At 47.0% G+C, this 16,872-nt stretch overlaps 1 protein-coding gene across 3 annotated transcripts in view; it reads left to right on the top strand.

Moving 5' to 3' along the window:
* MYO5C (myosin VC) overlaps positions 1-16,872 on the top strand; it is a 106,173-nt gene that overhangs the window by 17,041 nt on the left and 72,260 nt on the right. For all 3 annotated transcript variants that reach the window (XR_013521004.1, XM_002753496.6, XM_035259671.3), the window contains exons 5-9: positions 2,830-2,986; positions 5,986-6,129; positions 6,869-6,950; positions 9,084-9,191; positions 13,979-14,085. Coding sequence is in view for 2 of the 3 variants with exons in the window: in XM_002753496.6 (XP_002753542.3) it covers positions 2,830-2,986; positions 5,986-6,129; positions 6,869-6,950; positions 9,084-9,191; positions 13,979-14,085 (598 nt within the window). In the remaining variant the exon portion in view is untranslated. The remainder of the gene's footprint in view (positions 1-2,829; positions 2,987-5,985; positions 6,130-6,868; positions 6,951-9,083; positions 9,192-13,978; positions 14,086-16,872) is intronic.

Here is a 16,872-nt window from a genome sequence, read left to right as displayed (position 1 = left end):
ATTGATTTATTCTCTGCTATGAGATATTTAAGCTTTTTATTTTTTTAACCTATTCAAGGAAGCAGAATCTGATGATGGACAAGCACAGGTTTTAGTAGGAGACTTGGAATTGTATCCTAATTTCACCACTAGGGACTGTAGGGCCCCCTGGAGCCCTTGTTTTCACTGGTATGGAAAGCCTCCTGTGACTGAGGAACCGTGCACACATTCCCAGCTGTCATCTGGGATGGCCTCAGAATAGCCCACAATGCAGATATCTGGGCTGTAAACAGCTTCGGGGAACAACCCACCCAAGTTAGGCAGCAGGCAAAAAGGCAGATCTGGGATTTGTGCTCATTTTTAAACTCTTGTTTATTTTCCAATAACTGTCACTTTTGTCTTTAATGTCTTCCTCTGTCAAGTATGGAGAATAAAAACACGACCCTATCTTTGTAGCTCCCTTTACAGTTTACAAAAGAACTTTCACATACAGTGGTCTCCTTTGAGTCTTACAGCAGTCCTGTGAAGTCAACTGACTTCACTGCCCTCATTTCACAAATGGGAAAGCTAAGGCACAGGACTTGGACCTGCTTGTTCTTCACCTAAATCTTTGCTGAATAACCCCAGCCACAGCACCTGAACTCTTTCCGCTTTATGTCTTTGTCTGTGAGCTGGACTCTCAGGGGCACCCATTCCTGGTTCTGCTGCTTATAATGAGGGGCAGGTGGTAACTTCCATGAGGTAGAACACATGCTGCTTTCCTGCACAGACGTCTGATGGGCAGTCTGGGGCTAGACCGATCCTCTTCGGAGTCATCAGAGACCCGGTACCATGGAGCTCCCTGTCCCTGGGGTGGGGCAGTCATCCTCAGGGAGAAGCTAGTGCTCAGCTCTGTCTTCCATATTCTAGGTGACAAGGCATATGAGGGGAAGGGTTTGACCCTCCAGGTTAGGGAGACTTTCCAGAAGCCCCACAAAGCACTTCTGCTTGACAGCTCATCCACCAGGACCTAACTCACACAGGGAGCCTGGGATGTGCAGTCTTTTGTATGCACAGCAGAGCACTGGCTAGCCACTGGGGCGTAGTTTCTGAGAAGGAAGAGAAGATGCAAATGCTTGCTGGGTAGAGAATTAGCAGCTTCTGCTGCACAACAATTCCTTCTAACCCTAAAATCCTCACGGTTCTGAGATTTTCCCTGGCTCCCTGCCGTCTCCCAGGTATGGTAGAGATTAGGGTCTGGGAGTCAGTGGAATGAACTCCTTTGCACTGTAGGGCAGTGCTCACTTCAGCCCTGAAGAGCCGGTTTGTCCTTGGAGGTCCATCCGTGTAACTGCAATAATCGAACGGAGCCTAAAGCAGGCTTGTGTTGGCCTTGTTTGATGCTGGACAGGTAGTGTCCTTAGGGGCTATAGAACAGGGCTGGGATTACTGAAGCCTGTTCTATGCCCTGAGGGACACTGAGCATGTCATTCCCCTTCTCCAAGTCTTCATCTTCTCTCTTTGAAATGAAAATACTGGACTGGGGCTCTATACCCAAAGTCTCCTCCAGCATTCACATGGGAGGCTGTAGCTCTGTGGTCAAGTCACTCCACCCTGAATCACCATTTTCCTCCCCTATAAAAGAGATATCTATGTCACAGGATTTTGGTGAAGCTTAAATGAGAATCTGTATTCACCCAGCACCTGGCATGTGAATGGTGCTGCATCCACAGAGTAGCGTTAGAAGCTTATACCATCACGGTCTTATGACATGAAAAGTTTAATGCATTTTTAAGAATCTCTAAATTATATAACAGAGCATGTTGGCTTACAGAGCGCATATGTTCCCAAGCATCTTTTGAATAATTGCTCTCAAAATAATGTCCTTGAAAATGTTTTTATATTTAAGTGGGATGTGCAGGAAGGAGTTGACATAAGGCCTGAGGCTGCTATCTTTAGAGACCTGCTTGCAAGGCGGCCCGTGGCTGGCCTCTGATTTCATGATGATCTCTGGCATTTCTTGGTTGATAAAGTGGCTCATTTGACCTAAACGTAAGCTGTTTGTGTAAATGGTGTTCTTTATGCTGAATACCTACTTTCCTTCTAGGAGCCTGGAATGTGGGCATGTACTAGGCAGAAGGTGGGCACTGTATCTCTAATGAGCTTCCCTGGCAGCCAGCATTTCACATGTGCCATCAAATTCCTTGCAGGGGGAATTGAATGTGTCCTTGTGACCCGACTGGGGAGAGGACCCCTGGAAGTTTACACCTGGGTTCCACTGGACCTCACCCCGTGTGCCTTTTCCCTTGCTGCCTTTGCTCTGTATCCTCTTGCTGCAGTCAGTCTCAGCTGTGAGTCTGACTATCTGTTGAGTCCTGTGAGTCCTCTTAGTGGATCATTGAACCTGAGATTGGTCTTGGGACTCCTCAAAATGGTGCTCAGTAAATACATGCTGACAGGCAGCATGATGACCTGGGCAGGGTCCATCTAGAAAAAGGATGCTCAGGAGAGGGTCGGGAGGGCAGAGGAGAGATGAAATTCAAGAACAGAAGTAAAAAGCAAAAATCCTGGCCAGAGAGTGGGAGGCATGGGAAGGAGCAGGTTTTTGGTTGGGTTCAGAGGTTGAGTAGAGAAGCAGTAAGGAGCAGGGATTGGAACAAAGGTTGGATGAAAGATGTGAACTTTTAAAATTCTGTGTTTTGCACCATCACATAGAAAAAAATATCTAGAAGGAACTAAACTGAGATTTAAAAATAGCAGAGTGACAAAACAGTTTCACTCCTTTGTCTTGTCTGCGTTTGTCTTAATTAGCACCTATTGCCTTCTTGATGGGAGGAAACTAATATTCTAAAACTCTTTTATTTGCTTTAGAAACAACAGAAACCAGTCCATCATTGTAAGTGGGGAGTCAGGTGCTGGGAAGACAGTGTCAGCTCGCTATGCCATGAGGTACTTTGCCACCGTCAGCAAATCAGGCAGCAACACTCACGTGGAGGACAAGGTCCTAGCGTCCAACCCCATCACCGAGGTGCGTACCACGGTGGAAGGCAGCTGTTGATGATGGAAATGGGGTTGGTTGGTTTGTGTGCGGTCTAGGCTAATTCAAGTTCCCACCCCTTAAAGACCAAAGAAGAGAGGGCAGGAAAGACCCAGGAAGCCTGTTTGCTGATGGGATTTGAAGGAGATGGGGGCAGAATTGCTACTTCCAATGCTCTCTCCTGCTGTGTCTGCTGGGCTGAAAATCTACCACCAGACAGAGTCCTCTGTTTACATTTACATCCCAGGGGAAAGGTCTTCAGACACAAACATCACTGGTACCCTCAAGTCACTGGTGTGCTCCAGCCAGCTGGCATCAGCTTTCATTAGCTGATTGTTACAATATTCAGGAATTTTGCAAGCTGATTGATAAACCTTTGGTAGTTTGAAATCAGTCATGGGAGGAGTATTTTATACCTCCTGGCTTGGCAAAGGCCAGATGTCAAGACTTCCTCCTGGCCTCCCCAGAGCCAGTTCATCAGCACACTGCTGACTGGAACAGAGGGTGGGCAAGGCCAAGCATGGCAGTGCCCAGGGGTAAGGAGACAGCCTTCAAGGAAGAAGGGGGCACCCAAAGGGCACAGAGGAGGGTCCTGCAAGCCAGCTCCAGCTGCCCTGCAACCTGGGAAGAGGATTGATTTGAATTTATTTGGAAGCAGAGCAAATAATTAATAACATTAGACTCCTAGACCTCTTCTGCCTGTGTTCTCAAATCAAAATCCTCAATGAGTATTTATCAGTCCACCTACTCTGTTGAAGCCACTGCGTAGCTAATGTGGGAAGTGATGGAAAAGAATAAGACCTAGTCTCCAAGTATAAGATTCTTCTAACCTAACGTAAGAATATCTTAAAATTAAATAGAAACATAAGAGGGGAGAGGGGTACTAAGAAACACTGCAAAACTCATAGCCCAGGGGCGTAGGTTTACTTAGAAACAGAAATTACAATTCAAGATACCAGTAAAAAAGTTATCAAGGCTGGGTGTGGTGGCTCACATCTATAATCCTGCACTTTGGGAAGGTGAGGCAGGCGGAGCTCAGAGGTTCCAGACCAGCCTGGGCAACATGATGAAACCCATCTCTACCAAAAATACAAAAAATTAGCCAGGCATGGTGGCACATGTCTGTGGTCCCAGCTACTCAAGAGGCTGAGGTAGGAGGATCGCTTGAGCCAGGAGATGAAGGTTGCAGTGAGCTGAGATTGCACCACTGCACTCCAGCCTGATGACAGAGCGGGACCCGGTTTCAAAATAAAGAAATGTTATCAAGAGTCAGTGCCAAGTTAAATTCCAAGTGGATGATCTTGTGTAAATATTTAGGGTTTGTCTCCCCCACTAGACTGTACACTCCATGAAGGCAGGACCACATCTATTTAGTTCACCGGTGTTTACCGAGCACATGGCATATAGTAGGTGCTCAGTAAATACATGTTGACAGGCAGCATGATGACCTGGGCAGGGTCCATCTAGAAAGACGGTGCTCAGGAGAGGGTGAGGAGGGCAGAGGAGGGATGAAATTCAAGAACAGAAGTAAAAAGCAAAAATCCTGATCACAGAATGGGAGGGATGGGAAGAAGCAGGTTTTTGGTTGAGTGGAGAGGTGGAGTAGGGAAGCAGTAAGGAGTAGGGATTGGAACAAAGGTTGGATGGAAGATGGGAACTTTATTTTATTTATTTATTTATTCATAAAGACGGGGTTTCACCATGTTGGTCAGGCTGGTCTTGAACTCCCGACCTCAGGTGATTCGCCCACCTCGGCCTCCAAAGTGCCTGGATTACAGGCGTGAGCCACCACGCCTGGCCAGATGTGAACTTTTAATTGAGCATCGTAGGTAATTGGGGCCTGAATGAGGCCAAATACCTATGAGGCACCTCATATTCTCTTATTTAATCCTCCCAACTCTGTAAGTGTTCTGGTCAGTCTGGGCTGCTATTATAATAATCAATATACTTTAGCATAATATACTTTAGTTTCATTGACCAGGTGGCTTATAAACAAGAGAAATTTATTTCTCGCAGTTCTGGAGGCTGGAAGTCCAAGATAAGGGTGCTAGCAGGGGTCGGGTTCTGGCGAGGCCGCTCTTCCAGGTTGCAGACTGCTGTCTTCTCACGGTACCCTTACGTGGAAGAAAGAGAGCAGGAGGGGTCTCTGGGATCCCTATTTCGCAGGCATTAAAATCCCACTCCTGAGGGCTCTACCCTCATGACATCATTACTTCCCAAAGGCCCATCTTATGATACCAATACATAAGGTTAGGATTTCAGCATGAGGATTTAGGGAGGGGACACACATTCTGTCCATAACAGTGAGATGCTTATTATTCTCATATGACAGATAGAGAAATTAAGAGCTGGAAAGATGAATTACTTTTTGGTTTGTTTGTTTCTGAGATAGGGTCTCGCTCAGTTACCCAGGCTGGAGTGAGGTGGTGCAGTCAGCTCACTGCAGCCTCCGCCTCCTGGGCGCCAGCAGTCCTCCCACCTCAGCTTTCTGAGTAGCTAGGACTACAGGCACACGTCACTGTGCCTGGCTAATTTTATTTTTTATGTTTTGTAGAGATGGGAGTCTCACTATATTGCCTTGTCTGGTCTCAAACTCCTGGCCTCAAGTGAATTTCTCGCCTCAGCCTCCTGAAGTGCTGGGATTATAGGCATGAGCCACCACCGCCCCCAGCCAATGAATTAACTTTTAAGACATTCCCGTCTTAAAATACAGATAGCAAAGATAGAACCCAGGGACCTGAAACATCAGAACCTGTGCTCTTTCTGGTCTTCCCCAGCATCTGCCAGTGGGACCGAGGAGAGCCTTGAGCAGCAGGCTTGGGATTCGTCATGTTCCCTGCCAGCCTGGGGTAGCCTTCTTTCCAGACGTCCCTCTGCCGATCAGACCTCCCCTTAGGGTACAGGATTGCATTTTACTAAAAACCCCTCCAGTAATTTTGAGGCAAAAATCTTTTAATGTGTTTATTTCAAGAGAGTCTTATGTTTTCTAGGCTGTCGGAAATGCCAAGACCACACGCAATGACAATAGCAGTCGGTTTGGAAAATACACAGAAATCAGTTTTGATGAGCGAAATCAGATTATAGGAGCCAACATGAGAACTTACCTCCTGGAGAAATCCAGAGTTGTCTTTCAAGTAAGGATAAAAGTATTAAATTTCCTTTCTCCCAACTTTTTTAGCATTATTTATGTTTACATCTCATTATATGTGCTCAGGCAAGCTACATTATGCTGAGTGGAAAAATAGGGTTTCTTGCCTTTCACTTGCAGTTCAGATTCCTTTTTCTGTTTATTAAAAATGGATGGATGAAGAGGTGTGATATCAGATGAGTTGTATGACTGCAGGAAAAGGTTACAACTTCTTTTATTTGGTGATTTACAAAATCCTGATGGTTTCAAAAGCAAGTATATCTTTCTAGAGCACAAAAACTGTTTGAAATAGACAAAGCTGACAGACTGGCTTTTCTATTCGTAAGGGAATGGAATCAGAGCTATTGAGGCGTTTTAAGAGAAAGGCTTTTCTGCCAGTGACATGGGGAAATTCTCATTGTTTTGGCGCAGGAGGGGAGCAACAGTAAGCCTTGTATCGCAGGAAGTTTCTAAAAATTTCAACTAGAATGAGTTACGTCATTCCCAGTTCATAGGACGATTTCATTTCCTAACACTTTCTCTGGGTCGCTTGTTACTTGGAAGGCCATCTCAGGCCACCCAGTTCTCAGCTGAGAGGAAGGGCCTGCCTGTGAACCGGCCAGATTACATCGTGGACAGCAGAACTGTCCATCCAGATTAGCCATCTAGAACCCTCTAATTAAAAACCTGGCATTTTTGCTTGTAAGGATTTGGTGTAATTTTGAGGACTCTTTTTTGTCTTACAGTCGGAAAATGAACGAAATTACCACATTTTCTATCAGCTTTGTGCATCTGCACAGCAGTCAGAATTTAAACATCTTAAATTGGGTATGTGATGGATGGTGTGTGGAAGGGTCTTTCTCTTATGTGGGGGCTTAAATTCTAGATTAACTTTCTTTGTATAGTAATATGTCTTTTTTTGAAGTATTTGCCCAAAGATGTAAGATCCTTTGATTTCAAGGACAGAATTGGTGCATCTAATTAAGGGGATGGATTAGGACTTGGGAGATGAGTTCAGGGAGAGAAGACACTCTTAAGCCTGAGGGTTATTTTTAAAGCTCATTGGGCCCAGGATGATGCTCACACCTGTAATCCCAGAACTTTGGGAGGCTGAGGTGGGTGGATCGCCTGAGGTCAGGAGTTTAAGACCAGCCTGGCCAACATGGCAAAACCTGGTCTCTACTAAAAATACAAAAAGTAGCTGGTGTGGTGGTGCATGCCTGTAGTCCCAGCTACTTGGGAGGCAGAGGCAGAAGAATTGCTTGAACCTGGGAGACAGAGGTTGCAGTGAGCCAAGATCATGTCACTGCTCTCCAGCCTGGGCAACAGAGCGAGACTCCATTTCAGAAAACAAAAAGGTTCATCAGGTGGTTGTGGTCCTTTAGCTAGAACCACCTGAATAAGACTTCCTGACAGCTGGAACATATGGTGTCACCAAACTTGCCTTTTTATTTGAACATTTATAGATAGTTGTTTTCCTAACACATATGACATGTTAACCCACTTTTTAAAACAAAGCACCTCTATCATCATTTGAACTCCCTTGATGGCTCAAGGTCATTAATTATTTGTAGTCATAATTAATTATACTTCAGAGATGGCTAAAACATAGGGCTGTTTGTCCTTAAATACAATAGTCCCCGAGCCCTATACTGTCACAGCTCACCTGCCTTGGCCGTGTGTGTTATGCTGGTAGGTGAGAATTGTCAGAGATAACTTCGAGTGTGTTGGAGTTGAACTCACGCTCTCTAATTTTAGAGAAGTGGCTTGTATTCTTGGAATCTACGTTTCTGCAGATTTCACATGAAGGTGATATCCTTGGCCTTGTCTACCAAACAGAATGTGAATAGCAAACCTGCAGAAGGGCTTTTCAAAGGATCCTCTACTGTTTAAACATTAGGGGTGTGTGTATATATATATATGTGTGTGTGTGTATAGTCATTATCCTGATTGTGCTAATGGTTTTTTTTTTTTTTTTTTTTTTGAGATGGAATTTTGCTCTTGTTACCCAGACTGGAGTGCAATGGCATGATCTCAGCTCACCGCAACCTCCGCCTTCTGGGTTCAAGCAATTCTCCTGCCTCAGCCTCCTGAGTAGCTGCGACTACAGGCACGCACCACCATGCCCAGCTAATTTTTGTATTTTTAGTAGAGACGGGGTTTCACCTTGTTGACCAGGGTGGTCTTGATTTCTTGACCTCGTGTCCACCCGCCTCGGCCTCTCAAAGTGCTGGGATTATAGGTGTGAGCCACCGTGCCCGGCCATGCTAATGGTTTTATAAGAGTGTATGCATGTCAAAAATTCATCAAACCATGCATGTTAAGCATATGCAGTTTATTGTACATTTAGTAAACCTCAGTAAAACTGTGGAAAAATGTTAGGTGCAGGAACAAAAACCATGAGCTTTAGAGTTAGGCCTGCATTTAAATTCTTGCTTGCCATCAGCTATGGGTACTTGAAAAAGTCACTTTACTTTTCTGAGTCTCAGCTTCTGCGTCTGTAATGTAAAATTGTTTTGTTTGTTGTTTTGTTTTGTTTTTGTTCTTTTGAGACAGGGTCACCCAGGCTGGGGTGCAGTGGCGCCAACATGGCTCACTGCAGCCTCGAACTCCTGGGCTCAAGTGATCCTTCTGCATCAGCCTCCCGAATAGCTGGGACCACAGGCACGTGCCACCATGCCCAGCTAATTTTTTGTAGAGATGGGGTTTCGCCCTGTTGCCCAGGCTGGTCTTGAACTCCTGGGTTCAAGCAAGCCCCTTGCCTCAGCCTCCCAAAGTACTGGGATTACAGGCACAAGCCTTTGCATCTGGCTGTAATGGCAGAATTCTGAGGAATAAATGGAATCACCTGTGTAAAGTGCTTCACACAGCTTGTTGAGTATGAACTTCCCTGCTTTTGATAAATGTGTATATCCAAATTTCTGTGTTACAGACATAACAAGTCTTACTTTTTGATTTCAGGCAGTGCTGAAGAATTTAATTATACAAGAATGGGAGGTAATACTGTCATTGAAGGTGTGAATGATCAAGCTGAAATGGTCGAAACTCAGAAGACCTTTACGCTTCTGGGTAAGGGAAGATATCCCATCTAAAGATGTAGCCGTTTTCTCTTTAAAAAAATTAAAAGGTGGGGATTCCCAGCATAGGTGTGTTCAGAAGGCTCCTAATCAATTCCAGTTTTAGGACAAACCCTCAGAAGATGGTTTAGAAACTAAGTGGTCAAGACTGTGCTTTTCCTTTAAAAGAGCTAGCTAGAAATGGACTCCTTTTTTCCCTGGGGCTTCCTGGCTCACTGTTAGAGGCATGGGCTGCAAGCCCTGTGAATGCTGTAAGCTCTCCTACAATTAATACAAGGATGACCGGTGAAGCCAAGGTCCGATTCGGTTCAGAAGTGTAGCGTTGGCCTTCATAGGTCTCCTGATGATGACAGTAAAATAGTGGACACTCAAGTGGAGCTTACAGTGTGCTGGGCACCATCCTAAGCACTTCACAGCCCTGTGTTAACTCATTCAAGCCCTACAACCACCCTAGGATGTCAGTGCAGATATTTCTCTCATTTTACAACAGGGAAACTAAGGCACAGAGATGGGAAGTGATTTACCCAAGGTTAGGCAGCCCATGCAGAGTAGAACTGGCTTTTGCACTCCAGGGTCTTCAAGCATCTCGTTTTGTTTCCTTTTTCTTTTTTTAAGACAGAGTCTCTCTCTGTCCCCAGGCTGGAGTGCAGTGGTGTGATATTGGCTCACTGCAACCTCTGCCTCCCAGGTTCAAGTGATTCTCCTACCTCAGCCTCCAGAGTAGCTGGGACTATAGGTGCGCACCACCATGCCTGGCTAATTTTTGTGTTTTTAGTAGAGACAGGGTTTCACCATGTTGGCCAGAATGGTCTTGATCTCTTGACCTTGTGATCTGCCTGTCTTGGCTCTCAACGAGCTGGGATTATAGGCCGGAGCCACCATGCCCAGCCCAAGCATCTCCCCATTTTATACAAAAAACCACGTATCTTCTATTGCTCAGATGCCGGCATGGGTGGACCAGGCATGACTCTCACAGGACAGCCAATTGTTCCCAATCCATCTCACCTTACTTTTCCCACGCAGAGCTCCTGTTCAGAAAGGCTGTCTAGCAGCTGGTATTTATAAAAACAGGCATGCACTCTCTCATTTTGTATGAGTCTAGACATCCACACGAAGCTGCCCGTCAAAGCTTCTGATGAGGGTAATGCTGTTGGCCATTTCTGCGTCTTGCTGAAATCTCCCACCGATTCATTCTGAGTGCTTTCATTCTTGTGGCCCGGTTGACTGTATCTTAATGTAAAAGACTAAGAATTTAAGGTTAAATACATCAAAGTAATAGGCAAGATGATCACAGCTGGATAATGGAGAAGGAAAAACAAGATGATTTTCTAAGCAGAATCACCATCAGACTCTGACTCAAACCTGCCTCAAGGAGAAGGGCAAGTTAAACTTTTTATGATAAGAGAAACACGTTTGGCACTGATTAATGTTTTCTGAAAATAATTAGAGTGGTCATTTCAGTCTTTGTATAATGTACTCCATGGAGAGGGGGCTGGGTGTTTGAGGAGGGGACAGGTGGCCAAGCTCTGGCTGGACTGAAGGGGACCCTGGGTCACATGCCCTGTCCTGCCCAACCCCCATCTCCCTTATCCTTCTGAGTCCTCTCTCCCACCTCCATCGTGTCCTCCTCACAGCAAGATAATATAGGGCCAATAGAGTGGGCTTTGGGATCCAATGGACATGAATTCAAATCCTAGTTGGCGTGAGTCTAAGGCTCCCCTCTCTGAGACATGGTATCTTGATCTGTGAGTGGCAGCACACCTTGCCTTTCATGACAGCTGGCGAGGAAGTGTCTGTAAAAGTCCCTAGCACCAGGCCAGGCACATAGCAGGCGCCCGGCAACTGCTGCCCCCTGCCTTCTCTCTCCCTCCATTCCTGATTGTCCAAACCCTCATCGTCCTTTGAGTAAAACCGTCTCTTCTATGAAACCTTTTCTAATTGTTGGAGGTGAGCAGTTTGCAGCCATTTGCCCCCATGTATCACACAACTTAGGTTATGTTTGCAGATTTCCACATCACATTCCTCAGTCCCAGAGCCAAAACTGGGACAAGGCAAGAGAGGCCCTCATTCTCAGGTTGGCCCTGGACATCTAACCTGGGCACAGGCTTAGACATTTTAAACAAAGCCCTCTGGAGTTTTGTAGAGAGGTGGAGTACACAGTCCTCTCCTAGCAATAATGGTGATGGCTGCTGGCGGTGTTGTGTGAAATTGGGGCCACTGCACCTCTTCCCTTCAAGAGAGGGTACCTCAGCAAGTGCCCCTGCTCAGACTTTTCCTTTTCCTGGCATGAGGTCCTCGGGGCTTCTCTGTTTAGACATGCTGGGGTGAAGCCAGATGGCTTTATGAATGCTGCCGGTCTTTTCTCATACTGTGGTGGGTGCTGGTGTTAAACTGCTTAGATACGCCTTACCCAGCATGACCTCGGGTGAGTTCCCTAAACTTCCAATGCCTTAGTTTCCTCCTCTGTGAGTTGGGAACAATGCTAGGATTCCTCCGTGAGGCTGCAGTGAGAATGAGATGAGCTGATACAGGGCCAGTCCCGAGGACAGTGCCTGAGGCAGTTTCCATCCACTTTCCCCTCCACTTCTGCTGCTGAAGTCCCTTAGCTAGCAGCGAGATTACTCCTAGAGAAGCATGAGGGGATGTATTTTGACTAAAAAGTCCCTTTCCTTTGCTCTTCTGCTGTGTCTTTCTTGTGTGATTCATCCACTGATCCCTGCCATTTGGGTGTTGCTATGACATTTTCTCTCTGATGGGAAGAACACCTTGGACCTCAGGCTCTAGGAGCTTGACCAGTGAGCTCCTCCTGGAAATCTGATTCAGGCTGGCATTGCTTTTGTGTGACAGGCTCGCTGAGGATGATTACTTAACACAGGTCTTGAATTCTTTCTTTCATATTATTGCTTTGGAGTTGTCATCTTTCTTTTGTGTTTCTGGAAGGCCTGGAGTAGTAGTTAAGGGATTTAGTCATGGATCACAGAAAGCAGGGAGGGGTGCCAGAATGGAGGCTCCCACACTTGGCATTTTAGTTGCTTTTCATGATTACTTATCTGTCATTGCTGTGGTGGAGGCCCGGGGCTATATTTCTGTTGGACACGTCTGTCCTTCAGATGGAGGCGTTACCTCCAAATGGAAAGGCAGCAAGTGCCTGGACTCAGCTGAGCTGGAGTCCTTCCTATGTTCTTGAACTGAAATCTTTTGAGACTGATTTTATTTAATTTTTGTAGTAGAGGAGACTCTGGGCTGGGTGCAGTGGCTCACGCCTATAATCCCAGCACTTAGGGAGGCCGAGGAGGAAGGACCACTTGAGTCCAGGCATTAAAGACTGGCTTGGGCAACATGGTGAAACCCCATCTCTACAAAAAATTATCTGGGCATGGTGGCACACATTTGTAATCACAGATACTGAGGAGGCTGAGGTGGGAGGATTGCTTGAGCATAGGAGGTTGAGGCTGCAGTGAGCCATGATCACTCAACTGCACTCCATCCTGGGCAACAGAGTGAGACCCTGTCTCCAAAAAAAAAAGATTGTAGGTATTTGAAATTGTTGAAGAGCTTGACCTACCTGCTAATGAAAACTCCAGGTATCCCCAAGTGAGGGGTCACTGGCTTCCGTTCCAGGGTGGACCAGGCAGCCACAATGCTAATGAACCTGCCCGCCTGCCCAAGCGTGTCTCTCAGCTCCTCGAGTCACCAGTGTCATCAGCACACACTGGGGGCATCCCGACCTGGCAAAGCCAGGCTCACAGCATGCAGGTCTCTACTGTGACTTGCAGGGTTCAAACAGAGTCCTTTCTAGCAGCCGGCTTTGTTTCTTTTTGGCTCCAGGAAATGTGCCAATCCCCTCGGTGAATGAATATGATATGTAGTCATAATTTATATTCTATCTAAAGCAGTCAAAGTCCCAATGGGAAACATGGGGCAGGCTCACAGTAGGATAAGAGAGGAAGGGATTGTTTATTATTTACAACTGCAAAGGCTACCCAGGAGAGTAGGAGAGTCTAGGGGAGCTGTTAAGACAAGGGGCAGTGGGCACCTGGGGACAGCAGCAGAACTGTTCACTGCTCTTTCCCATGTGGGCACCCAGGTGTTTCTGGAGCCTGGAAGGAGAGCTGAGTAAAGTCAGCCCCAGAGGAGTAATGACCTTCTGTCAGTCAGGCCGTGCAGCCAGCCAGAGGCAGCCTCGCAGGGAAAGGGACCGGGGAGGACGCACTCAAAATCTTCACTGCTCCTCTCTCTGCTCTCCTGCCAGGCCTCCCCATGAATCAAACCCAACCACAGGCCAGAGGGCATGAAAGGCCATTGCCTTGGTTTATACCAAGTTCCCAGGGGCAGAGAGCAGAGGATCTGGAGGGGCAAATGGAATCCCTCCAGCAGTCCCACCTTAAAAATAATTCAGGGATTACGAGAGCTTGTGAGCAAAAAGAAAACTGGAAAATCATTGAAAATAAACCACAGGATAAAGGCAAGATGACTCTCCAAGGAAACTGATGTGAAGTGGTTACTTGGATAATAATTTTTGTGTTGAATTTGCTAGCAGCCATGTCAAAGAGGAGACTGGTGTCTAGACACGTATGGTATGTGTGTGCTACCTGCATGTCATGAGTCTACAGAGGCCGACTAGAAAGAACGGTGCCCCAGATGCCCCCCGTGTCCACTTCACGTTCCTGTCCCAGAGCTTGGCACTGACGCTACCTGCATGTCTCCAGTGAGTCCAGGTGCCCATCTAGTCAGAGAAGAGATACAGCATTCCTAACCTGGGAAATTGTTTGTTTTCAGGTTTCAAGGAGGATTTTCAGATGGATGTTTTTAAAATCCTGGCGGCCATCCTACATCTGGGCAACGTGCAGATCGCCGCGGTGGGCAGCGAGAGGTCCTCCATTAGTGTGAGATGCTCGTTTGTTTTACTTTCCGTTGGTTGGAGGGTCACAGTGGAACCGGCTTGCAGATGACCTACCTTTGCTTTTTAGCGCCAGGCATAGTCAGGTCTCCTGGGTAGACTGGTTTAACCGGAAGCAGGCGGCAAAGGATTTCCAGGGGTTGCCTTCAAGGAGTCAAGCCTCCTCCCCTTGCAACAGTAGAGGAGGGGAAATGTATCCATGTATCCTCTGTGTGTTTTTCTTTTTCTTTTTTCTTTTTTTGAGCTGGAGTCCCCAAGCTGGAGTGCAGTGATGTGATGTCTGCTCACTGCAACCTCCGCCTCCCGAGTTCAAGTGATTCTCCTGCCTCAGCCTCCTGAGTAGCTGGGATTACAGGCGCCTGCCACCAAGCCTGGCTAATTTTGTACTTTTTTCAGTAGAGATGGGGGTTTCACCATGTTGCCCGGGCTGGTCTCAACCTCCTGACCTCAGGTGATCCGCCTGCTTCGGCCTCCCAAATTGCTGAGATTCCAGGCTTGAGTCACCACGCCTGGCTTTTGTGTTTTTCTTTTATTCAAGTGCCATGGACTGTAATAGGATCTGGGGAAACAGTGAACAAAACACAGCAAGAAGCCCTTCAGAGAGCTTGTGATGGGGGAGGGAGGAGACACAACAAGCAAATGTGGGCCCCAGCAGCTGGTGACAGCTGGCACAGAGGCAAGTAAGCAGAGGGGACATGCAGAGGGGCTGCGTCTTTCATGTGGGGTGGTCAGAGAAAGTCTGTCTGAGAAGGTGGTGGTGGGCAGTGGCCTCAGGGGATGAGGAAGCAGGTCACGCCTGTGGATGGTAGAGAATGTTTGAAGTGGAGGGAACAGCAAGGGCAGAAACCCCCAGGCAGGAGACGTCATTTGAGAAATAGCTGGAAGGTCCGTGTCCATAATACATGGAAGGTCCATGTATCCAGAGAGGGTGAGTGACAGAGAAGGTGTGGATGAGACCAGAAGGGGAAGGGGGGATTGCAGACCACATAGGACCTTAAGGGTACTGGGTAGTTTTCAGCAGAAGGACACCCCTACCTCCTTACACGTGCTTGAACCAGACGTCATTGGTGCCAGCTTCCTGGGACTGTATTCCCATGTAAGTTTTGTGATAGGTTTCTTTGTTTAATGGACACAAGTTGATGTGTGTTTCTTCTATGACACACATTATGAGTAGTGATTCTTGGGAGAAGGTATGTGTTTAATTAGTCTCATCAATGTCCATGTAAAGGAGAAAACAAATACAAGTAAAAAATGTTTCTAGGAAAAGCAGAATCTGGATACATTTAAGCTTTGCGTTAACAGTGACATGTCCTAGTTAATGCAGACGGCCATATCAAAATGCCACAGGCTGAGTGGCCTAAACTATAGACGTTCGTTTTCTCACAGTTCTAGAGGCTGGGAGTCTGAGAGCAGAGTGTCATCCTGGTCGGTTCTGGTGAGGGATTTCGGCCAGGCTTCTAGGCGTCCCCCTTCTTATTGTGTCCTCGTGGTGGAGAGAGAGCAGACACTGCAATGCCTCTTATGAGAACACTAATCCCAGCATGGCAGATCTCACCCTCTTGACTTGAGCCAACACTGATTACCTCCCAAAGGCCCCTCTCCAAATACTGTCAAGTTGGGGGTTAGAACTTTAACATGTGAGTTTTGGAGGGACACAAATATCCAGTCCATAACGATGTTGATTTTCATGTCCTTCAAATAACTGATGGGAGTAAGTTGATCATCTTGTGTAATCGATGAGTTCTTGGCTCTCGGGTACCTATGATTTGGGGAGAGAGAAGAGCCTAGTGGAGCAGGAGCTCCAGGGCTCAGGACTTGAGGCCCGTTGCCGTGACCAGGAAGTACCCCCGCCCCGGCAGTGTCCAGACCTCCCAGAGTAAGTCAGTTCCGAAAGTGGGAAAGCCGGGAGAGGGGTGAGGAGAGGCCTGGGGGAGAGTGTGGTGTGTCTGAAGTGCCAGCTCCCTCTGTTTCCTTGCTCAGTTACCTCAGAGAAGCTGGGCTTCTGCCCTTTCTCCCCTAAACCCCAATGGACTAAAAATGTGATGTCTGCCCAAGAAATGCCATCACACTGAGCCCTCTCCCGTGAAGCTTGTTAAGAAGGTAGCATTTTAGAGGAGGAATTAAAATTGATTGACTGAAATTCCTTTGGAACGTCTTCTAAGTATATTTGTAGAAAATTCCCAGTCCTATAATTATTGGTCCTAGATTTGGGATCCATTACCATCCATTTGTATCAGGAACCTGAAGTGTTGGACACATTAAATTTGGATGAAGCCATGTGACTTTTTGAAAAACTGCTGCCCCTTTGCATTTTTTCCCCGTAGCAGTGCCTACAGCTGAATTGTTTTTGACTCAGAAGGTTTCACTCTTTCTTAGAAGGAAGGAAATCAAATGCCTGTGCCAGTCCCTTCCCTTAAGAGGTCAGGCACATCAAAGGCAGCTCTGTGTTACTGTGATGTTGATGAGCAGGGGTGGGTGGAGCGCCGGGAGGGGCCCGACTGTTTCCTCGGCTTCCTCTGCTGCATCCCCAGGCTTTCTAGTGCAGTTCTGTGGCTTTCCTGCCTGAGAGAGGAGCCAGGAGTCACATCCTTGCCTAAGGACAGGAGCCGTTTGTCCACACCAGCTGAAGGGAAATGGGGGCATCTCTTCCCTCTTTTCATTTGCTGACCAGTGGTGCAGCTCTCGTGCCTGGGCTTGGGGGAGAAGCAAGATTTCACTCTGCATTTAGGAAAAGTCCCACTCCAGCCCTTGTGTCAGTGGAGGCACTGGCTTA

This window comes from Callithrix jacchus, chromosome 8, assembly GCF_049354715.1.
Source record: "Callithrix jacchus isolate 240 chromosome 8, calJac240_pri, whole genome shotgun sequence".
Classification (NCBI taxonomy): Eukaryota; Metazoa; Chordata; class Mammalia; order Primates; family Cebidae; genus Callithrix; species Callithrix jacchus.
The sequence above is the reverse complement of the archived record's forward strand: the minus strand, read 5'-3'. Positions and strand labels throughout refer to the sequence as shown.